This window comes from Naumovozyma castellii, chromosome 7 (genome assembly GCF_000237345.1).
Source record: "Naumovozyma castellii chromosome 7, complete genome".
NCBI classification, from domain to species: domain Eukaryota; kingdom Fungi; phylum Ascomycota; class Saccharomycetes; order Saccharomycetales; family Saccharomycetaceae; genus Naumovozyma; species Naumovozyma castellii.
The window spans coordinates 234,430-258,306 of record NC_016497.1 but is presented as its reverse complement, the minus strand read 5'-3'; the positions used below and the strand labels follow the sequence as shown (position 1 = coordinate 258,306).

Sequence of the window (23,877 nt, the reverse complement as noted above, 5' to 3'; positions counted from 1 at the left end):
CAGCGAACGGAGTATTTCGAAGAAAGATAGTGAAACAAAATAAAAGAATATAAGATAAGAGATAAGAAGTGTTTAAGTTTTGATTTTTAGATTTTACTTTTTGTAATTTTGTATTTTACTTTAAGATTTCGTGAAATTGGATCAAGAGTTGATTGGAATGAGTAAATGATGGGAATATGATATTGTTTATATACGTGACAAAGAACGCGGATTAGTTGATAGATGGATGGATGAGTGATCATGATGTTGTTTGATTAGTTAATTAAACTTGGAATGGAATTTTCTGACTTCTTTCAAAGAGGTTTATCGTTTTCAACGGCTGTGTACTTTTCTTGAAAATGTTCCAACTGAAATTTTCTGCTCATCAAAGAAACTGATCAAGTGAGTGTGTTCAGGACAACCAATTAGTGAGATATAGTGAGGGTGGAGTGTCAATGAGTGGATCCAAATCAGGCGGTAAGAAGCAATTGAACAAAAACCAACTCTTCAAGCGTCAAAAGGTGAGAAATGCAAGAACCATAAGAACAGAGGCACTTTCTTCTGCCTCTGGGAAATCAGATGATCTCTCTGAATCTGGTGGAATGCTAAGAGTAGACCAATTTGTCCATTCTAGAAAATTCGAGATTGAACAATTGCAAATCGCCATGATTAAATCCAAGGCGTCAAGCTCTACTAGGGTGTTTCAATCTTTACCCAGAAAATTACGTCGTAGAACCGCGTCACATAATGTTCGTAGGATTCCAAAGAGAATGAGGAATAGAGCACTAAGAGAGATGATGAAGAGTGATCAACAAGTGGTGGCTAAAGAACGTATTAAGAAAAATAAAATCCATGGATTAACCGCCTCACAATTATACAAGATGAAGATGTCAGTTAAACTTCTAAGACTAGCTGGTAAATCAACATCTTTAAAACTTGCATTGCCAGAAAATGCGACTGCTTCTAATTGTAATTTAAGACAAAAGATTAAGACTTTACAGAAACAAATCAAGGAAGCAAAATCGTTCTCATCATCAAATGTCAAATTCAACAATAATAAAATGGGTAGTTATGATAATACAGGAATTTCAAAATTGGCTCCTATACCGAAAGGTCGCATCAAATATTTCAAAAGACAAAGATTTTTTACTTGGCTACCTACTCATATTTGGAATGCGAAGAGATCTCATATGATTAAAAGATGGGGATGTCAGCTACCTTGGTCGCCCACACAAAAATGTTTCAAGATGACTCATAGAATCGCTTCTTATTCTGCAACTTCCGATGGGGCTTTATGCATGGATTCTAGTTTTATGGGTACCATGATCATCAAAGACACTAGCGAAGAACATACAATTTTACAATCCCTAGTTTCTAGGTTAACAAATAAACGTGCCATCTTGAGGAAATATAGGCAGTCGCAAACGTGGTTTCAAGGATTGTTCTACTCTATTAAAGACTCGACCAATATATGGGGACCGGGCGATCTGTTTTGGGTGAATGAAGGCACTATCCTTCTGAGGGTACATCCTTCTATTTATGTTAGCATATTTAATGAAATCGCAACAAGTGATAAAGAACTGTTACTACATGATTGTCGTTATGCTTTGGCAAGCATCACTATCAAAGGTGCAAAATCTTTGACCGCATTGTCCAGTGCCTTAAGAAGTGTCACACCTAGTGCCTCTTTCGAACAATTCAAGCTTATTTCGAACTTAACAGATGAGAATGTACTACCCCAAAAAGCCATATTTGCATTTGACGCCATTGATCCAAGATATTTAAGTGCACCCAAAAGGATACACTCTATTAATTCCAAGAAAGAGATTTCTGTGGATGCCATATTGAAATTGCAAAATGATTACCCTCAAGAAGAAATTAGGAACATATTATTGAAATTATGCGATCCTGAATGCCGAGAAATGTCGTATAAAAATCAAAATACATTAAAAGAATTATCATCAAGGCGTCAAAAACTATTAATATCCACACCTCAAAAAAGACAAATCCAGCATGATAAGGACTCCGATCCATCGATCCCATTATTAATTGCCAAAAGGCCACGTACACAGGATTGGGTTATTATTTTACCGTGGTTTTGGTTATTACCTCTCTGGCATCAAATTAATCGTGTTCCAAGGGTTTACCATTTCGGGTTACGACAATATCAACAGCTTCAATATGAACAACGTCAATTATATTTTCCAGATGATTACCCTTTCACCAATGTTGGGTTTATGGAAAATTCTTTATACAAGAGGCAATCTCTTAAATCAAGGTGGCTGAAGAAGCCAATAGGTAAACGTGTTAATTATGATAAAATCAATGGTATTCATTCATTGGAATTACCAGCTTTTTCTGGTGAAATTGGAGATTATTTTAGTTGTGATTGGGAATTGTTACGAATTTTAAGAAATGGGATTGACTTTCTAACTTCTCAAGGAAAGGAATTGAAGTTGATTGATTCTCGAAGGACAACACAGTTTGATAGTAATGATAATTCGAGGGCAATTAACACACTGAATGATGTGATTGAGTTGTACAAAGATGTAAGAACTATTGAACCAGGAACTTCCTCAACTGAAGAGCTTCCTGTTACTCTGGCTTCTTCGTTACCAACACCTGGTGCATCATTGCATGCGACAGAAATTAAGAATGAATCAGCATCATTAATTATTACACAGACTACTCTTCCGATTGTTGCTATTTCTTGTAATTTTATAGAAAGAGGACACCCTCATGATAATGCAAGGATATATCGGATTCCTGATACCGATTTAAGCTACTGGTTACAAGTTGCTAACGGTGTTTACCGTGCAGATGGTAAGAAAGACCATGAGCAAAACATCCCAAAGCCATCCGTCATTGATCTGATTGGATTTGTAACCACAGCAACGTACCACCTTGGAGAAGGAAATGGTCTTGCCACTGGATTCATCGATGCTCATATTGCCTCAACAATGCCATTAGAGCAGAAATATATTTTGGTAAGAAATGTAGGAACTAATATCTACAGGTTAGCCCACTGGGAGCAGATTATTATGTAGCCTGCCTATTTACTTTATAAATGACTAAAAAACTGTATACTATTCTCAAGGTGGTCTTGTTAGGGCCATTCTTGGTAAGGACAACTTCACAATTTAAGTAAAAGATGAATCATATTTTGCTAAGGTTATTTATTACATAAAATAACAAAAAAAAATTAGCCGAAACTAAGTTCCGATCATAGCTTTGCCAGCATAGTAATCAGGAATGTGTTTTTACGACATATGTCTCTATTGACGTAGAATAAGTAGTTGTTGAAGTCCCATTAATAAGCTTGGAGAACCAGCTTGTTGGGTAAATTGTCCCCATAGGATATTCAGTAACGGTGGTAGTAACATTTTTGGTCTCAGTGAAAAATGAAGTGGTGGACGCTGTAAATGACTTGGAAATATCACTACTAATGTAAAATGAAACCACTCCTGAGACAGTCATACTGTCTGTTGTGAGTGTTGTGGCGTATGGGGATGGAAAAACAGTTAGTTTACTACTCGTTGTTCTTATAAATGGAAGATTTGTTAAACCCATGTATGTGCCAGGCGCTGTGTAATACGAAATCACTTCAGTGAATGTCGTAGCTGCGTAGCGAAACGTAGTTGTATAAACAGGGGGAACATTAATCGATGGAATATAATATGTGGTAATTGCCACAGTGGTAGGTAACCTGTCAGATGCTATTGTAGAATAATAGGAAATAATCTCAGTTATACTATCTTGATAATATGGCGCAATTTTAGTAGTTGCTGATGGTATTGGAAAAAAATCATCACAAGGGAAAATTCCATTGGTATTATCATAAGGGTTGGCTGGGCAATTGGTGGGAGCTTCTTGTTTCACAGTAAGTGGTCCTACCAGGATCATACCTGGTGTTCCCAAATCAATTGTACTTTCGTTGAACCCAGTTCCAATATCAAAGGTATATGTACTGCCCGGTGCCATGTAATTTAGTATCCCTGTTATATTGTTATAAGTATAACTAAACAATTCTACATCTGTCGCTTCTGGATAATAATCCGTAATGAACTGCCAGGGATAATCTGTTTCAAAACCTCGAAGTACAATATTGTTATTAGGTAGCGGTGACCCAGTAAAATTTAGCTTGGGAGTAAATGGATTGATAACATTTAAAGTTTGATTGAATGGAGAAGAGACATCAATAGACATATAATCTGCATATTTAAGTCTTATGCATCCTGAACCAAGAAACGATGGTATCTGTGGAGGACATAGGTCAAACGTAATTACCCCATTATTAATGGCGCCTGATTCAGGTCCTTCAAATTCAGTATGTGCATCATTGTTCCAAATAAACATGTTGCCGTCATTGACTAAATTCGTGGAAAATAAAAAGGTAATATGGGTTGCAGATGAACTGATACCGAAAGTCCCGTAATTGTAAAAATTCTCACCAGTGAGGGAAACAGTATTATCAGTCCAGTCACTCAAAAACATGTTACCATTGTTTATCAATGTCCCTGAAGTAATGTCAATTGAATTTCCAGAGACACCATATTGTCCTACACAAAGTTGGCCACTATCGGCAATGCTAATATCACCATTGATAGTCACTAGTTCAAAGGCTTCGAAACCTGCCTCTACTCCAGAAGCAACCGTGATCCCATCGTCAACTGTTTGGGAACCTGAAAATATAGCAGATCTGTCAAAGTTCAGGCATATCCCAAGTTGAACTATGAATAAAAGAAGCAGAAGCTTGCGATGTATCAACATGTAATCAAACATTTAGTTAAACATGAAAGATTAGAGATTGAGACTCTATGTGTTTCAGGTAAAGATAATACATATTAACATAAGCCATAACGGGAGACTTTCATTTCATAGATCCTTTTAAGTACTTTTGAGCCAGAGGATTTACATAGCCTTTCCCCCCCTACATTGACATTTAAGGTGAGAGCATTGATTCCCAAAGAAGTAATGCCATTTTTATCCTGCAGCGCGATTTATTGCATATTTCTGACATTCACCAGGAAGAATCTAAACAATATATATCTTGCATAACATCTCATTCCAACAGCCTATAGAATTGAGACAAATTAAACTTTACATGGTTCTTTATTGTACAGGTACTAATCTACTTCCGCGATTTAGTGTTTACTTATATACTAGCGTCGGCACTGACTGCTACGTGTTGACGATCCTTGCCTTAAAGGTGATAATCGGGGGTTTACAACCTATGATGCTGTTGAAGCAGAGTTGGAAGTGGTGACTAAAACGAAAACATTCGTTTCATATCAATACGGTAGGTGTGTAGTTAACGTAAAATTTTGCGTTGCAGTAAAAAATGATGTACTGTCAACAGTGAATATTCCTCTACTTGCTTTACTTGAACATAAATGAGACCAATAAAAAACTATCACATTATCGACGACTAAGGTTGTTGGGCAGAGGGGTGGAAACATAATTAATATACATGTTGTTGTTCTAACCTCCTGTATGTCCTAGACGTAGTGTAAAAGAAAGTGACTTCGGTGTTCACTGAAACAAATTTGATAAACTAAAAAGGTGTTTAAGGAGGGAACGGATTGCACATTGTTATTATACTAGTTGGTCGTTGAACAGAAATGGTAGTGGAATCAGGTACAACAATCTTAGTTATATTACATTTACAATAGGACTCATTAGTGGTGGTGACAATGGGCTTCTGAGAAATGAATTCACCACTTATCCAATTATACCTTAAACCATTTTTTTCTTATGTGGACTGATGGGATTGTTTGCTGGACATCCTTGAGTCAACCAGGTATTCTTTCAGTAACACCATTACCTTGAATGTGAATTTAAAAATTAGTGACATTGCACTTCGTTAGAGTTTTAAAAATGTAACTGTATCATCTGGCGTTTTAAAGACCTATCATTTCCGTTACACTCCTTTAGGTAAAACAAAATATTCTTTTTTGCCCTTTCAAATTTGTTTCCAATATTTAATTCAGTTTAGTTGTGTCTTCTTGACTAATTTGACTCCCAATTTAGTACTTCCACAAGTTAACCTTTATACCCGATTGCAAAACACTACCTATCTTATGGTAATTGGTACCTGCCTGAGCTTAATATAAGTCCTAATTTGAGACTTGAGTTCTTATTTTATTATGTGACACTTTCATAACAGGCATCATTATGTCATTGGGCACGGTAAAGGATAACCCGGCCGATCCAATTAGTTTGTTGGAATTTTCTTTCAACTATAAAAGGAAGACGAATCTGTTATTTTCCAACCTCTCTTGCCCTTCATTGCACCTGTCATATATTTTCTTGATTGTTTTACTTTTAAAACCTCATACTTACCTTAAGATGTCAGAGGAGATCAAGTAGTCCTACTGACCGAGTATGCGCTTTCAATTGGAGGAATGCTAAGCATTTAAGTCTTTTGCACCTTTTATGGTCCAAACTTTTTAATTGATGTAAGCTTCTTCGCCATTACACAAACGATTGCGAAAGGCGTGCTTGCTGACGTTTCGTTTCCCTGTGTCTTCGATGATTTCAGTCCATGTACTATGTATTTGGGCTTGTTGTTTGATGATGCCCTTTTTTCCTTCTGCCTGGAGAAGTATGGTACCGAGTACAAATCGGTGCTAGGGAAGCTGGATCCAACACAGAAGAAATTCTGTTTATTGAGAATGTTTTGAACGGACGATAGAATTGTATAATGTTTTTTTTGGTTGTTGATTCTGTTAATTCATGAAGGTTGAGCAATCAAGAATTACCATTTTCGAAGTTATCACCTCCGTTTTTAACGTTGGATAGCAATATTCAACACTCATTAAATGGATTATCTCTTTGGAGAAAATTCTAGTTGGATTTGGTAGGAACGGGTGGATCTTATAATTTTTGATTTATTCCTCTTTAAATTTATTCAATTGAAGATCTTAATGATTCCTTAATTGAACTTTAAAGACACTTTTAAATGATTGAGGATTTATTATCCGATTTTATTTCATTCTTCCCATTTTTACTGCAGATCAGACGATCTGATTATTAATGTACATGAAACGAAATTTTATTAAGGATATGAATTATTATTATTATTATTAATTACATAAAAAATGTCGTGGTGTGTCAATTAGCTAACTGTATAAAATTTAGTAGAATGCCGGAGAATATAATAATGGTAAGTTTGGATGATCCTGTTGCCAAATTGCAAGTATGTCCATTATACAATCTTCAAACGGTATGTAGCTCTCGTCGCATTCCTTAACTTTGGCACCCAACATATCTGCCAATTCCAATATACCTTTCCCACCAATCTTTGCATTTTCATTGTCATCCTTAATATCAATATTAATGACATGAACCATCTTATTTAAATTACCACCACGGTTCATCAAATCTTCACAAACTGAATCGAAACATCTCTCCTCACAAGTGAAAACAAAATCAAAAGTCTTGGAATTGGTATGCCACTTTTCAGGTGCCTTCTTTAATCTCCTATTACGGTCCAACATTTGCAATAATCCGTTGGCCTTATATCTTTCTGCCGATTGCGACAATAAATCATTATATATATCATTGTAAGGTGTACCAAATGCGTAAACATTGGGCTTATCAATGGAAAGCCCCGGGAGCCTCACAGCTGAACCAGTACCATATGAACTAACATCGTATCCTGCCTCCTGTAGGACTTTATGTGATTCCATAGAACGGTTATTGTTCGATGCACAAACGGTACAAAATTTCAAAGCTGTGTTACGTTCAGTTGACTTTACCATAATTGGTTGTTAGTGTCTTTGAACTTGAATGAGGTCTCTACTTAATAAAGCCAGTGAACCATCTGCCTTATATACTTATCAAAGAATTTTGATATTCTTTCTAGAAAAATTCCAGATTTTCAAATTATTCAGAATTACGTAAGATATTATATTTTATCACAAAAGGAATATTATTTATTTTTAATCATTAGTTTATAAAGGATAGAAAATTTCTAACCGACAGGTGGATTTGCTATGCTAATTGTGTCTTGTTCCACAAGGACCCGTTCCACTTCAAAATCAATTAAAGCAGTATGGCTGGTCAAATATGTAGCATTCCCCATTACTACAATTTTTTGTTTCTTACATTTTATATCCTGTAATTGTTCATCCCGGGAACTAACGTTACATACATTCCCCCACCTCTGTAAGATAGATCCGACATCAACATAATCATTTCTTTCAATAGAAGTCGCGGCAGTATCACCACCGCTATCGTTATTAATAGATTTATTAACAGAATCTTGTGAATCCATACTTGTAACATCAAAGTCATTATTCTCTATATTCATATCAATGTTGAGATCACATGGTCTTTCTTCAAATACATTGACAATCTTGGAAGTTTCCACTTCTTCTTTAAAATTTTCCCAATCCTCTTGGCCCCTTATAAGAAATCCCAACAACATCGATGGGTCCATGTCATTCATTAAAAGTTTTCCATATTTATTCGTATGGCAACTCTTATATGAAACATTGTTTTCTTCTAATGAAGGTTGTGGTGAATGAGGATCAAAATAAAGCAATTCATCACCTTCATAACCAAAGAAATATAATGAGGAGGATGGTCTTCCACCGGATATACCAACCGAATACTTGGAGCTTAGGATGTGTCGTATACTATCCCAATAACATTCATTAACTGCGTTCAGTCCTAATTTAACACCTAATAGTATAAGAAGATTCTTCTTATTATCTGCAAACACCTGCTTCACTTCATCTGAATAGATATCACCTGATGAAACAGATACAAGACACTCAGCAATACCACAGTCAGGAAATTTTCTAATCAAACTTTGTATACTTCTTGCCGTAGCAGCAGGCCCGAACCATTCACCAGGATTCTTCCCAGATAATTCCATTCCTTCTGTGATGAACTGATGTAACGAGAATGGCTTTTCGGGAGCATCGATAAACCATTCAATAATTCTATTTTCGCTAATATCTTTGTTCTCGGGATCATATCGAAAATCTCTGCCAAGTCTAACGATTTGTAAGGTGTTGCCTAATAAACTTTGCCCCGTCCTAATCATACATCCCCATCCAATATCAGTGTTAAAGCAATCTGGATTAGTTATAGCATTCTCAATAACATCAATGGGGTTCTCTCTGATAACAAGACTGAAATTTAATGGTGATGGCCCCTCAGGCGATTTCATGATAGGCTTAAATCGGGTTCTGTATGTAAAATGTAACCTCGTCACAACATCCTTTAAAAATGGATCACCACTAGTGATATTATCAACATAATTCGGATCACGTATCGTATTTCTAGAAAATAAACTTGTAAAGAACGAAGTAGATGATGACTCGTGAGCGGGTGTTGCAGGTGCTTCAAGGGGATACTTTTTCCCTAGGACGACTCTATCTGACATTTGCGGTTCTTTAAGTGGAAGTGTAGTTGTGGGTAATTGTGAAGAAACTCTAGTGAATATCTCCATTCCCGGTATAGTAATATGCTAATTGAAGTTTTGTGTTTGATTGTTGGCAAAACGAAATTATTTGATTGCTTGTGGATTTTGATTTTGTTCGATGGGTTTTATTGAAATTTTAAAAATAGTTAAACTATTATTGTATATAAGGAGATGATAGAACAAGACCTTAGTACAATACAATAAACGGCTGACAGAGATCAAAGGATCAGAATAATGGCTAAGAGACATAAACATTATAAGAAGAATGGAGGGGGTGCTAATATCAAGAAAAGTAAGCATGGAAAGATTAAACACCGTCGTCCCACGGCAAGAGATAACAGTCAAGGTAATAAAGACTGGTATGATTCGGGAGTACCTGTTGGTGCAGGTGATTTAGACGATGTTTCAAATGATTATTATAATCGTGGTAGAGCTGTAATTTCTGCAGCCACAGTAGAAGATTACTATTTCAAGAGAGACAACGATAAACAATCTATGAGAGTAGGTGGGTTGAGACCGGGATATAATAGAGATGTTACCCCTGATATTGAAGGCAGGTCCGGGTTCCGTAAGAGGCCGATGGTCTTTGTTAAATCAATGGAAGTGTATGATCCAGCCCACGATCTAATTTTGAAACTTGCTGAGAAGAACCGTCGTGAATCGGTTACCACAACTGTTGAGCTAACTGAAAAAGTACATATTCCATTTATAGCTGAAAAAGAGACAGAAGAGGCAGAAGAGCTAACATCAGATGAGCTAAATGCCAGTTCAACTAATGAGAAGGAGGATATCAATCTTATAGAGAAAGAGAAAGAAATAAATGTTTCATCAGATGAATCATTATTTAACTTAAATGATGAGGATTTATTTTTCATAGATAATGAAGGAGCTACTGAGAGTACGATCCCAACAGTTCATGTTGAAGAGAATACAAAGTCCACGAAACGTCAAGTGGGTACTGTTTTGGAGTTTAATCCATCATTGATTATAGGTAAGACCGAATTACATTTGGGAGAAGATGTTGAAAATGGTTCTGTTCATCTCAAACAAACTGAGAGGAAGTATCATCCATTTCATGGTTATGTACAAAACATAATGAAAAATATTCAACCTGAAGTAGAAGACGAAGATTTTCCAGATGATTTTGAGGATGAAATCTCCGATTTTGAGGACGATATTGATGATGATATTGACTTTGAATATGAAGAGGAGGAATCCCATGAAGAAGAGAAACTACATCCTAGGCCTAGCAAAGAAGAAAGCCCGAAACTATCTTCTCAGATTGAAGACTTGCATTTAACAGAAACGAAAAATTCAAGCGAACTCAATGAACCCGCATTTGGATTCATGGAGGACGATTACGTGATTAGTACGGATGACCTAATGGTTAGTAATATTAGACTAGGATATTCTTCTGATTCTTATTATGTGAAGTGTTATAAGCTGTTTGGGGATTACAATTTCAGATGGATTGAACAGGAGGTATTTACTGACTTCATTTTAGAAGAACTATGTTTACCTGAACATCGATTGAATGCATACTTAAAATATATCAAGGACTCCTTAATACCGAAAGAAGAGCCAGTAGATCCCAGATACTCTGATGTCCCATTTTCAGATACAAGTTCTGAAGGAGAAGGTTATAATAGATCACCATTCGATTATCAAGATAGTGACATTGACATAGACGTGTTCAATGATGGGACAGCAATGGAAATTACTTCAGATATGGACGAAGGGTTGGAAGACTTGATATCGTTCACGTTGAAACATAACGTAGACCGTCATCAAGAATACGAAACTAAATCCCTAGAGTTTAAAGGGAAGGGAAAGAATAAAAAACTATTAGTATCAGACCAAATATCATTAGAGTTGGAAACTATTAACACTTTACAAAGTAAGTTGGAAAAACGTCTTAGTAACAAAGCTAAGAGAAGAAGAGCAAAGGAGGACTTTATCGATGAAGAAAATAGAAAATCCAAGGATTTGTTTAAAAAGTATCCTTATGGATTGCATGTTCAAAATATAAGGGATGAATTAGATTCATTTTTAAACGATACTAATAGATCGTCATTATTTTTCCCACCTTTAGATCCACATGGGAATAAGACTGTAAGTAAATTTGCTAAGCATTATTACATGAAGTCGTCGAAGGTGGGGAAGGCCAATCACACTCATATTCAAATTGAAAAGGTAAGAAAGACCAAATGGAAGACGCCTAATTACGACCTGATAAGTCAACTTTTAAAGCAACGCCCTGTATTTATGAGAATAGATGTTCAACGACCCAGAGAGGAGTTCGTTCGCACAGAAAGGTTGAGAGTGAAAAGCAAGTTTGCTACTAAAGAGGGTGAATTAGTTGGTAAGGATGCTCCAGAAATTGGACAGGAGAACATTGGTAGAAAGTTGTTGGAGAAACTTGGATGGAGCATAGGTGAAGGTCTTGGTCCGCACGGAAACAAGGGTATCAGTGAACCGTTGATGGCTCGTGTAAAGAAGAACAAGTCAGGACTGAGACATAAGCACGAGGCAACGACAAGAGAGTAGCGTTAATCAGTATATACGGTAAGTGATTGTTTAACATCGTTTAATAAGAGATATCCATTCATTGTTGTTCTTTGTTATAATTTGCATTTCGCGCTGTGGCGCGTAAAACTTTGTGGATCCATCGTTTCTGGTATATTGTAAACAGGCTATTTTACTTCTTGACAAGACCTATGACAGTAATACAAGAGCAACAAGACATTACACACCGCATACCATAGACCAATGACATCCACTGGACCAACAGATATGGCGGAATTTATGAAAGAAAATGAATGTTCAGAGGTTCACAGACATAATGAGACAAACAGATTTGCTGGGAAGAAGATGGGTCGTGAACTGGAGGAAATCAAGAAAACTCATGATTATGAAAGGTTTTTGGAGGGAAATAGAGAAGGTAGGTCAAATACTACACTTCCAAGTGACGATGATCTTGATGAAGGTGAAGATGCCGGTATGATTCAGTCCACTCCCAGTGCTTCAGTTGCCAAATTGAAAGAATTGAGAAATTCCCACTTAAGTTCGAATGAAAGATTAGAATCGTTAGGTAAACAATTGGCCCAACAGAAGGATATTGTGATTGAGTTACGCAAAGAAATTGAAGATCTTCAAAAGACCAACCAAGAATTGCATAATGGAAAGGAGAAGCTTCAAGAAGAAGTATCAATTGTACACCAATTAAGAGAAGAGAAAATGAAACTACAAAATGAATTGAACAATGTCAGGGAAGATCTAAGACAACAGAGTCATCAGTCGGAAAACTTGGGCCTCGAAATTGAAAATCTACGGGAATTTAAGACCAAACACAAAATCCTGGTTAGAGAACTACAGAAGGTAAAATTATTTGACATTACAGTGGGAGATATTATTCTTGATTTATTTGGGGATGAAAATGCGCCTCTAATCTCTTTAGATGAATTACTGATGAAGAAACATCCAGAAATTATACGTTTCTATTCAACAACCGACAAGTTGGTTTTGGAAAATCTTAAAAAGGATTTGAAGACGTGTAGAGAGGAACTATTCGAAAACAAGAAAACATTCACAAATACCATTTCAGAACTTGTCGATGAAAAGAAAAAACTAACTAACTCGTTTGATACAGAATTATCCTATATCAAAGCAACTCACAAGGAGAATGAAGATAAATTCTCTCAAGAGCTTTCTACTTTAAGAGATCAGGTACAAGTCCTAGAAAGTGATTTATTTGCAGAAAAAGAAGAAACGATACGGCTACAAGAGGAGAATGATGATAAGAAAACGCGTATTGCTGAACTAGAGCTTTTGGAAGGGGATAAAGAAAATATGGTGGTTTTTGATAAGGAAACGCTCACTAGGTTTGGTGTAAATGGAGATATTGCCAAGTACTTAAGTCTTACTCAGGTAAATTCTGTTGATAGAATCACTTTAATAAATACCGTGAAGCGGATTATGATTTTCTTACAAATGTCATACACCGATCTTCCTGATAAGATTCAGCGATTGGCCGTCTATCTACAATACGAGAAACCTTTGCTGAGGAAGTTTGTTAATGAATTGCACCGAATGGTGTTTGGAGAACCCATTGATTTAGTGAATAAGGCAGCCGTTGCGTATTCCCAATTTTCAAAAACTGGTGATATGAACTCTATCAACCATCCACTTGAGAAGTGTTTGAACAATTTAATAGATCATGTCGCTCCAGCGTAGAATAAATTCCTTTCATCGCCTCTCCGAAAAAAAAAATACCATCGAAACTATTATTGCATTTTCTTTTATGAAAGGCAAATTGTAACTTATATATGTATCAATATGAAATAAGTATTATCAATCAATAGACTCTCAGACTTCGGTTGAGATAACTCTCGTAAAATAGCACCATGAAGACATGTTATTATGAGTTATTAGGCGTTGATGTGACGGCCACAGATCTGGAATTGAAAAAGGCATATAGGAAAAAGGCATTACAGTTCCATCCAGACAAGAACCCTGACAATGTGGATGAAGCCACTGAAATATTTGCAACTATCAGGTCGGCATATGAGGTACTATCAGACCCTCAGGAGAGAGCGTGGTATGATGCTCACAAGGAACAGATATTAAGTGATGCACCCATCGGCACACAAGAGGAAGGATATGATGAAAATGAAGTGGATTCCATGGTTACTGGTGTCACTACAGATGAATTATTGATGTTTTTCAACTCTTCTTTATATACAAAATTGAACGATTCCCCTGCGGGATTATACCAAATTGCCGGGAAGATATTTGCCAAATTGGCTATGGACGAAATTATTTGTGGTAGACGACTTGGAATGAAGAATTTTGATTTTTATCAGGATGAGTATTTTGAAAATGATATAAATGAAAGTGGGTATATGAAAGCTTGTGATAAGCATGGATTCAATGTGGATGACTCAAGTTATTTATTTCCTGCATTTGGGTATTCTAAAACGAGTTACGAGTATTTGAAGTTTTTTTATAAAAAATGGGCTGGATTCAATACTTTGAAGAGTTTTAGTTGGAAGGATGAATACTTATATTCTAGGACATATGATAGAAGGACAAAGAGAGAAATTAATAAAAGGAATGAAAAGGCGAGACAACAGGCAAGAAACGAGTATAATAAGACAGTGAAGAGATTTGCCACATTCATTAAAAAAATTGATCAGAGGATGAAAGATGGAGCCAAGAAGGCGGAAGAAGAGAAAAAGTTAAAGAATGAGTTAAGAAGGCAGCAATTAGATGCTATGAAGAAGAACAGAACAAATGGAAATCAAGTTGAACAACCCTCTGATTTCGAGTTGCAAAGCTGGCAAGCAGTGGATGAAGATTGGGATGAAATCGAAAAACGATATGCTCGTGCTGATGAAATTACCGAGGAGGATTTGCTTACTGCATCAAAGATACCTATTAATGATGATGAAATTATAATATATGAATGTTTCATTTGCAGTAAAAATTTTAAATCTGAGAAGCAATATGAAAATCATGTGAATACGAAATTGCATAAAAGGCGACTAAATGAAATTGAAAAAGAAATTAAAAAGGAGCACATGGAGTTCGGATTGGATAATCTTTCTGATTTGGATGAATTTAGTTCAGCAGCCGAAAGTGTAAATGGGCAGGAACAAGATGAACTAGCGGAGAAAGTGATGACTGATAATATAAATGTGGCAGATCTTGATTTAGACAAACTTAACGAAGAATTAGCCGAGATTGAAAGACAGTTAGCCGAGGCAACTTCTGGATCCGATACAGAAGATGAAATTGAGGTCGAAATTGATGATGTTTCCAGTGTTGAAAGTCCTGACGTAACAGAAGAAAAACAAAACAAGGAGGGAAAGGTTAAAAACGAGCCACCCAAAATAGAGGAAGAAAGTGAAGAAGAGGAGCAAATTGATGAGTTGACTCAAATTTTGGCGTCATTGAATGAGAAGAAATTTGAAGACAGCGACAGTGATGATGACTGGAGTGTTGGGAACAAGAAAAAGAAGAAGGGAAGAAAAGGAAACAACAAGAAGGGCAAACCATCAAGTTCCACAGTATCCTCCAGAGATCATACAGGAGTAGTAACTCCTGAACCCACGCCGATACCTACAGATGGTGAGATATGTAGTACATGTGGACAACTCTTTGACAGTCGGAACAAACTGTTCAAACATGTCAAGGCCTCGGGTCACGCAGCACCTCCATCCAAGGTAAGAAAGTCCAAGAATAAAAGGAAGTAGTCCCACCCAGCTAAGCATACACCGTATATATCTCACCAAACACACAATATACATAGAATTTAGCATATATATCTGTCAATATTGATATCAGCTGTCGGAGCATCCGGACACCGCCGCATGAGACAGGAAAATTTGTTTTGAGATAGTCAAATAGAAATGCAACTTGCTATCGATGATGACGATAAGCAGTTACGGGCAAGAGGGACCATCTCAGTGTCTCAGCAACAGATAACTTCGAGATATCACCACCGCAGGCTTCGGAAACTATTGTGCATACTGGTCCAATTACCATATATCTATCTAATCTATAAGAAACAAACCGGAACGATATTGCAATTCCGATAATATGAATAACTTAAATGGACATACGAATCAAATCTCTAATCTTTCAAATGCACTACAACAAGTGAATATAGATAATAGTAATACTACTACTGATCAAAGCAATATAAATTTTGACGTCTCCTCCAATGAAAATAGTAATCATAACAGTCAACATAATAGCGATAGCAATATTCTAGAACAGAACTACTCTAATACAGAAAGTAATCGACAAGAACAATTGCAACAGCAACAGCAGCAGCAACAACAACAGCAGCAACAACAGCAACAGCAACAACAGCAGCATGCGCCATTCGGGGATATAGAATACTCCAGAATTACCAAATTCTTCCAAAATCAACCCATGGAAGGCTACACTCTATTTTCTCACAGATCAGCTCCAAACGGGTTTAAAGTAGCCATTATTCTAAGTGAATTAGGATTGCAATACAATACAATTTTTCTCGATTTTAATCTTGGTGAACATAGAGCACCAGAATTTGTATCTGTGAATCCTAATGCCAGAGTGCCCGCTTTAATCGATCATAGTATGGATAATCTCTCCATATGGGAATCCGGTGCGATCTTATTACATTTAGTAAATAAATATTATAAGGAAACTGGTGATCCATTGCTTTGGTCTGACGATTTGGCTGATCAAGCTCAAATTAATGCGTGGTTATTCTTCCAAACTTCTGGTCATGCACCCATGATTGGACAAGCTTTACATTTCAGTTATTTCCATTCGCAGAAGATTCCAAGTGCCATTGAAAGATATACGGATGAAGTGAGAAGAGTTTATGGAGTAGTGGAGATGGCTTTGGCTGAGAGAAGAGAGGCCATGGTTATGGAATTGGATACCGATAATGCAGCAGCTTATTCTTCAGGTACCACACCAATGTCACAGAGTAGGTTCTTTGATTATCCCGTATGGTTAGTGGGTGATAAATTGACTATTGCAGATTTGGCATTTGTACCCTGGAATAATGTCGTAGATAGAATTGGAATAAATATTAAGACAGAATTCCCTGAAGTTTACAAATGGACCAAACATATGATGAGAAGGCCTGCAGTGGTAAAGGCTCTACGTGGAGAATAGGTGAGAAGATAATTGCTGTGTGATAAGAACTGAAAGAAAACCCGTAGCCTAGTAACACCTCTTCAAAAAAATAAAATATATATTGAATAGTACATAGTCTCTCTATACGTAAGAACAACCCTATTTTTTTTTATATGTTACTGTTAGGTAGACCGTATGTATTTCTTGAAATTCGTAAGTGTTCCATTATTAGTATTGAGATTTGTATGCGACGTTGAAAAACTACTAAACAAATTGAAAGGACATATTGTTACATACTTAAGGCAAAGAGAAAAAATAACAGAGTATCACAAATACCAAATTACCGCCCTCAATAGACCTCCCGATTTACTAGTTTATTTTATCCTCAAATCTATGCATTTGGTTTGAAAACGAGTGGAATATGAAAAGTTTACAAGAGTTATCGAAAATTACTCTCATGAGGAATTTATCATCGATTGAAGACATTGGTTGTACGCCGTTCCGATTAATCGAAGATGTGCTTGATAAGATGAATAAAGAGCAATTGATACGATTAGAGGAGAAGAATGTGTTTCTTGTGTTGGAGGATGATAAGATATGGTTAAAATTTCTCAAGTTGGATTTCCCGACGAGTGTGCATGTTAGCTATGTTTCCAGGAAGGAGATCATTTACAATCAATATCTTGATTTCATTCGTAAATTTGATGAAATACTGTTAAATGAACGACGTCAATTAGTGTCTATATATTTGAAGGCATTGGTTAATAAGGACCCAAAGAAAATGAAATTCAGAATACCGTATCGAATATTATACTTCAAGTATCAGAATGATGAGATGAGGAAGCAGCAAAAGACAGCTGAGAAATTAAGATTACAAATGCAACAGATAAAGGATGAGAGAGAACGGAATAAGACGGTTAGTGTGGATTCCGTGTATTTACAAAAGGGTAGAGGAGTGAAGACATTTGTTCATAACAAAAGTGCATTTAGAAAGAATTATCATTCTAAAATGTTCAATGAGGCCATGAGGGGTGCACCATCAAGAATACAGCGACCTACAGTGCAGCCGTCAAGACCAGCTATTACAAGAAGGGCTTTTGGTGGTGGATCGCCAGTGCCAGCGCCAGCGCCAGTGCCATTGGTTGCCAATCCTGCTCCTGTGGATACGACAACCATGCAACAAGATGAGCCTCCCATAAAGCCTCCAGTAGAAACGAAGACTCGTCAAGTGTCACCTGTCAAGAAACGACGGGTCGAGAGTACAAGCATCTTCCTAACAAAGAAGAAGCCCCTACGAAAAGCATCCACAAGAGGACCCCGACCCGACCCATCATCATTATCATCATCATCATTGTCACCACCACCACCCTCTATGACCCAATTATCCAGCACCAGCAAGAAGAAGAAGTCGTTGAACGACTACATTCAAATGAAGAAGACAGATACTCATTGATCATCCGCGGAAGTGTCACGTGTAGGGACGATGCTATACGAGCATCCGTGGAAGTATTGCCACTAGTAATACTTACTAGTGCTAAATCAACACCTCGTATGTACTGCACTAAGTAGACTGCAATTGAATAAGAGGAACAAGTGTAGGACCCTGAGTTTAATTAAAGACGCTGTAGAGTCAGATAGTTTCTCGTTTGTTCAAGTCACGGTTGGTGTTATCGGTCCGTAAGCATCCGATGATGGATTTGTTAGATCTCTTTTCGCACCTGAATATCTTCAACATTCTGATCCATTCACCCATTCATCTATATAGACAATATTTAGCATAGCACTACGTAAATACAAAGACGCATTCAATTAGTCAAGACTTGTTCTGTACAGGTATAAGGAAAAGAAATTTCATCGACGAAGGATAAGAGTCAAGCATGTTCAAGAGATTTACAAAGAAGAATGAAGAGGACGTCGTCCCCACCGACAAATTGATCAAGATCGATAAGCCAATCCCTGAACTCCCATCCACAATATCGCCCCCCAAGGAGAAGAAATTGACAGAGGCAGAATGGGCCATGTATGATGAAGTAGCCACGCATTTCCAGGATCCTGATTTGGAAATACCATTGAAAGAGAAGAATAACCCGCCTGACTCACTAGCCCCATTGAACGAATTCGAAAAGGCTTGGCTCACAAGAGAATGTTTCATTCGTTACTTAAGAGCTACAAAATGGGTGGTCGCTGATTGCATAGATAGAATTAAGCTCACTTTAGCTTGGAGAAGAGAATTCGGTATCAGCAATTTTGGAGAAGAAAATGGTGATTCATTGACTGCTGATTCTGTCGCAATTGAAAATGAAACAGGTAAACAAGTGGTATTAGGTTACGAAAATGATGCAAGACCTATTCTATATTTGAAACCGGGAAGACAGAATACGGCAACTTCCCATAGACAAGTAAAACATTTAGTCTTCATGCTGGAAAGAGTAATTGATTTTATGCCCAGAGGACAAGATTCATTAGCACTTTTAATTGATTTTGAAAAATATTCTGATGTCCCAAAGGCAGAAACAAGTAAAATTCCACCATTAGGTGTCGGAAAGGAAGTATTGCATATCTTACAAACACATTATCCAGAAAGACTGGGGAAAGCGCTACTGACAAATATTCCATGGTTAGCCTGGACTTTCCTAAAATTGATCCACCCCTTCATTGACCCATTGACTAGAGAAAAATTAGTATTTGATGAACCGTTTGGTAAATATGTCCCACAAGAAGAATTGGATGCTTTATATGGTGGTCGTCTCGATTTCAAGTATAAACATGATGTGTATTGGCCAGCTTTAATAAAAATATCAAAGGCACATAGAGAACATTACGTACAAAGATTTCAAAAATTTGGTGGGAAGATTGGTTTAAGTGAGTACGATTTGAGAGGTTCACATGAAGAATTGGTATATCCAGTCAGAAAAACTCACAAATGAGTAAGATAAATTTATAGAGTTATTATAACGAATAATTATATGTATACATGCATTTTTTTTCCTTTTAATTATATTAATACAACTATAATGGTTTGGCACATTTACGTTTCTCGGTAAGCCCAGTAGATGGTACAGTCATTGTTTGCCAATCTGTAGCATACATTAATCCACCTGCACCATTGGCAGCTCTGGCAAATACCACACCCAAATCGTTTCTTGCTGTAGTTAAATAGTAATTTGTACCATCACCTAGAGACAACACTTGAGCCCTGACAATATCTCCCGGCTTAAAACAGTCCATGATTTTCACTCTATCTCTTTCAGTGGCCCTCACATCTTGTGATCTGATTAAACCTCTAAATGTTTCACCAAGATCTGAAGAAACTTGTGACACTGAGAAGGTGGCGGCACCTGAACCACCACCTGCTGCCACTATACCTGACCCATTACTACCAACACCACTATCCACTGGGACATTTGCATTTTCAACGGCCAAAATCTCAACGTTAGCCCTTTGTAAAGATATACGAGTAACTCTCGTGAGAACAATATCACCTTCCTTCGGAAGATTGTTGGCAAAATTATCATCCACTAAGCTTTTCTTTGAGGACTTTGTTTCCTGTATGACAGAGACTTTTACTGTCTTGACAATTCTATCAATCTTAGAATCAGTTGGAGTTTCTTCATTATTTGAATCGTTATCTATCTCTTTGTCTTTTTCAGTTTCTTCTCCATTGCTTTCAGATTCGTCATCCTGCGTCCCCTCCTTAACCTCCTCAACAGAAACGTCTCCTAGAAGCGTGGCTGTTAAAGCCTTTATGGACATTCCGTTGTATTTGTAATCTAAAAGCTTAGTACCATGGCCGCAAATGTATCTGTTAGACAACATCAACGTCGTTCTGACGTTCAGTGTCGTACTCGGGACAAATTAATTGCCCAGGAAAAACTGTCTCTGGGAAATTACTATTCATTATTGCTATTGGTACACTGAGGGTCTTCAACGCTACTGCTAGACTGTATTTTGTAAGTCTTTAGGTATTTCACTCCATCTTCACTTTATATCTAAAAATTTCATTTCCCGCATCGCTAAATTTTTTCAGAGATCACTCAATTAAGAAATATCAAGTACAATTAATACTAAGATATGTATCAGATGCAAGTGAATGCAGTAACAAATATTTGGAAACTTTACTCTGATTATGGGAATAATTATAATGCTAATAAAATCATTAAATAGTGGAATTTCTGGAATAATTATATAAATATATGGGCATTTCATAATCTTTTAAGTGTCTATTGTGGATCTAATAGAAATGAGTGTAGCATCTAGAGTCCTCATGAATATCCATTGTGCTCTTTAAATCATTCAATTCCACTTTGATCATTTGTGCTAACTGAGGTGTCAATTGATTACAGGTAGCCAATTCTGGGTGTCTGTCATATTCGAATTCACCATACGTCTCATAGAGCAGAATACTTGATGAGAAATGTATTTTGCACTTTGTTTCAAGTTCATCAGAGGTGGTAGTGGCCATCAGTTCTGTATTTATTAATGAATTTGCAGTAGTCGAGTTAAATGATGGGCCTTTCAATCCTCTAAATGACATGGAGACAGGTCTATTCATTTGGAACTCAGGTAAAAATGCATTCACCTTCGGAGTTTCTTGTAATTCTTCATTGTACGCATTAAAATCTTCATTATCAAAATCACCTTCAATCTCCACTTCCTCTTCATTATTTGTACTCACCTCTTCTATAACATCATCTAAGTCATACTCTTCCTGAGTAATACCTAGACCAGAATTAGAAACAAAATTATTAGTCGTGTTCGTATCAAGTTGAATCGACTTAGTTCCCTCTTGGATTGTCTTAGAAGGATCAAATGAATTAATTACGGCTGGGTTAAAAGTTCTATATGGGGGACTTGATGGATCATGATCTAGGTCATCGAAGTTTACTTCGTCACCAAAATTAATAATATTAGCAAATTCCATAATATCAGACATAAGTTCTTGGTCTTCTTCGAAGAAATTCGAGTCATCATTGGTGAGTTTCCTCTCCAATACATGCTGTGGTGCTTCCGCAATATCCATGTCATGATCCATGGTCATTTCATTTAGCCTTTCCTCTATGGACCCCAGAGAGAATTCATTTTGAGTCGAGCTATTAAACTCGTGATTCTTATCTATAAATGACTCATCATTCGTATAAACTTCATTAAGATCTCCAAATTTCCCATTCCTTAAGATGCTACTAGCTGGAGATTTTGTTAGATCTGGAGTAGATAGTACAACAGATGATGCCTCCGTAATAAACATCCCTTCATTTTGGGCCTTGATAGATAAATTATCAGTTAACGATCTTCTATTTGACGTTATAGAGCTTCTCTTGGTAGAGCGTGTGCGTTCAATTGAGACGATGGAATCCACTTCTTGATCATCCAACGACTTAGGGAAGAGGACTTCACCAGAATCATATTTTGTTGGTCTAATAATATCAATAGGTGATGCGGTATCGGAATCATTTTTTTGGGGGGAAGGCGATTGTATCAGTGAATTAGTTAGGGCACGATCTAGTGTTAGTGGAGTTGGATTCCTTTTCATTATCTTATTATTTGTGGGTGTGGTATACGTTATATCTGGAGCAGATAACAAAATTTCCGGAGTATCTAGAGCTGTATTTGTAGATACTGTATGTCTTCTTGTCTTTGGAAGAGTTTTGCTTTGATTATGGCTCTTTGGGTTAGAATCTGGGCCTAGTGACTCTTGCCTTTGCTTACGCAGGGAATTGAATATACTCGTGCTACTTTGAGATTTTTGAGTTAACTTCTCGGTAGTGGCCATTGGTGGAGAGGTATAGGTATTTATTGGTTTCTTTTTCGCTGGAGGAGTAGGTATCTCGATTTGTTCTTTTGGTTTAGGTGTTTTTTTCTTTAAAAAAGAGAAAATACTTCTCCTCTTCTTCTGTTTCGTAGAGGATGTGTCCTTTTTGGAATCAGATGATACAATTCTGGTAATTCTTTTGTCTTTATGTTTAGAATGACTTGTCTCAGTGGAATTTGTCTTTCTACTTTCAGATAATTGGATATCGGAACTATTCGATGATGATACGGTTGCATGAGTATTAGTTTTCGATTCTATTTCAATATGCTCTGGCTCCATCATGCTACTATTATGTACGAGATTAGGTTGCTCTACTGGAGACGGAAGCTCTGGGCTTTCTAAGCCCTCGGGGATAGTTTCATATATTTGTGACTTATCGATACGGGATATTGGGGCAGGTTTCTGTTTTGGAGTCGTTAAGAAATCAGGTTGCTCAGCAACAAATGAATTTGAATTGGATAGAGGCATCGTAAAGGGTCTATCATTAGAATCATCCATATCAATTAGGTTTGGTGATGATGTTACTGCATTAGTTATCTTATGATCTTGGTAGTCTGAGTTGTCGTTTCCGCCGTCATCATAGTGTTGGTATTCCTCTTCCTCTTCTTCTTCCTCTTCCTCCTCTTCTTCCTCTAAAATGGACGATTCAATATTTTGAACAACTTTCATTTTTTGATCAGCAGTTTTAGACTTTTCATTTAGCATATCTGCAAGAGCACTCAACGATGGGGATGTAGTCATATTAACAGTTTCAATTTCACCTTTGACTTTTGTCGTAGTAGGTAAGTAACCATTATATCTTTTCTTAGGTGATTCGTCAGATCTAAGGGAAGCATCCAAGCTTTGTTCTGACATTTCTTTGAATATTAGCGAGTTTCTGAACGTCTTTGCATGATCGAGAGTGTTGATGGATGTCGAGGAATAGAACGTGGAGTTCAGTAGATCCGATGGATCGTAATCTTCTGTGTTTCTCGACATATATTTGTGGTTAAGTTTGGGTTTTTAATTTATGGTAGAA

General features: G+C 36.8%; 12 protein-coding genes across 12 annotated transcripts; 7 read left to right on the top strand and 5 right to left on the bottom strand.

Annotated features, from left to right (window-relative positions):
- Window positions 1-434: 434 nt before the first annotated feature.
- On the top strand, window positions 435-3,026 carry POP1 (ribonuclease P/MRP protein subunit POP1; the record flags this gene model as incomplete). The annotated part of the gene is made up of 1 exon (XM_003677334.1): window positions 435-3,026. The coding sequence occupies one exon, from the start codon at window positions 435-437 to the stop codon at window positions 3,024-3,026; it is 2,592 nt and encodes an 863-aa protein (XP_003677382.1).
- Window positions 3,027-3,225: 199 nt separating this feature from the next.
- Window positions 3,226-4,761, bottom strand: NCAS0G01410 (uncharacterized protein; the record flags this gene model as incomplete). Its single annotated transcript, XM_003677333.1, has 1 exon — window positions 3,226-4,761. The coding sequence occupies one exon, from the start codon at window positions 4,759-4,761 to the stop codon at window positions 3,226-3,228; it is 1,536 nt and encodes a 511-aa protein (XP_003677381.1).
- A 2,354-nt stretch (window positions 4,762-7,115) lies between these two features.
- Window positions 7,116-7,742, bottom strand: SSU72 (RNA polymerase II subunit A C-terminal domain phosphatase; the record flags this gene model as incomplete). The annotated part of the gene is made up of 1 exon (XM_003677332.1): window positions 7,116-7,742. The coding sequence occupies one exon, from the start codon at window positions 7,740-7,742 to the stop codon at window positions 7,116-7,118; it is 627 nt and encodes a 208-aa protein (XP_003677380.1).
- A 212-nt stretch (window positions 7,743-7,954) lies between these two features.
- Window positions 7,955-9,442, bottom strand: ATG4 (cysteine protease ATG4; the record flags this gene model as incomplete). The annotated part of the gene is made up of 1 exon (XM_003677331.1): window positions 7,955-9,442. One exon carries the CDS (start codon window positions 9,440-9,442, stop codon window positions 7,955-7,957), a length of 1,488 nt encoding a protein of 495 aa, XP_003677379.1.
- Window positions 9,443-9,649: 207 nt separating this feature from the next.
- Window positions 9,650-11,962, top strand: SQS1 (Sqs1p; the record flags this gene model as incomplete). Its single annotated transcript, XM_003677330.1, has 1 exon — window positions 9,650-11,962. The coding sequence occupies one exon, from the start codon at window positions 9,650-9,652 to the stop codon at window positions 11,960-11,962; it is 2,313 nt and encodes a 770-aa protein (XP_003677378.1).
- A 222-nt stretch (window positions 11,963-12,184) lies between these two features.
- Window positions 12,185-13,648, top strand: CNM67 (Cnm67p; the record flags this gene model as incomplete). The annotated part of the gene is made up of 1 exon (XM_003677329.1): window positions 12,185-13,648. One exon carries the CDS (start codon window positions 12,185-12,187, stop codon window positions 13,646-13,648), a length of 1,464 nt encoding a protein of 487 aa, XP_003677377.1.
- A 170-nt stretch (window positions 13,649-13,818) lies between these two features.
- Window positions 13,819-15,669, top strand: JJJ1 (Jjj1p; the record flags this gene model as incomplete). Its single annotated transcript, XM_003677328.1, has 1 exon — window positions 13,819-15,669. The coding sequence occupies one exon, from the start codon at window positions 13,819-13,821 to the stop codon at window positions 15,667-15,669; it is 1,851 nt and encodes a 616-aa protein (XP_003677376.1).
- A 346-nt stretch (window positions 15,670-16,015) lies between these two features.
- On the top strand, window positions 16,016-17,089 carry URE2 (glutathione peroxidase; the record flags this gene model as incomplete). The annotated part of the gene is made up of 1 exon (XM_003677327.1): window positions 16,016-17,089. One exon carries the CDS (start codon window positions 16,016-16,018, stop codon window positions 17,087-17,089), a length of 1,074 nt encoding a protein of 357 aa, XP_003677375.1.
- Window positions 17,090-17,471: 382 nt separating this feature from the next.
- ELA1 (elongin A) lies at window positions 17,472-18,503 on the top strand (the record flags this gene model as incomplete). Its single annotated transcript, XM_003677326.1, has 1 exon — window positions 17,472-18,503. The coding sequence occupies one exon, from the start codon at window positions 17,472-17,474 to the stop codon at window positions 18,501-18,503; it is 1,032 nt and encodes a 343-aa protein (XP_003677374.1).
- Window positions 18,504-18,927: 424 nt separating this feature from the next.
- On the top strand, window positions 18,928-19,977 carry PDR16 (phosphatidylinositol transporter; the record flags this gene model as incomplete). The annotated part of the gene is made up of 1 exon (XM_003677325.1): window positions 18,928-19,977. One exon carries the CDS (start codon window positions 18,928-18,930, stop codon window positions 19,975-19,977), a length of 1,050 nt encoding a protein of 349 aa, XP_003677373.1.
- Window positions 19,978-20,059: 82 nt separating this feature from the next.
- CSL4 (exosome non-catalytic core subunit CSL4) lies at window positions 20,060-20,866 on the bottom strand (the record flags this gene model as incomplete). The annotated part of the gene is made up of 1 exon (XM_003677324.1): window positions 20,060-20,866. One exon carries the CDS (start codon window positions 20,864-20,866, stop codon window positions 20,060-20,062), a length of 807 nt encoding a protein of 268 aa, XP_003677372.1.
- A 415-nt stretch (window positions 20,867-21,281) lies between these two features.
- BNI4 (Bni4p) lies at window positions 21,282-23,837 on the bottom strand (the record flags this gene model as incomplete). Its single annotated transcript, XM_003677323.1, has 1 exon — window positions 21,282-23,837. The coding sequence occupies one exon, from the start codon at window positions 23,835-23,837 to the stop codon at window positions 21,282-21,284; it is 2,556 nt and encodes an 851-aa protein (XP_003677371.1).
- Between the last annotated feature and the right edge of the window lie 40 nt (window positions 23,838-23,877).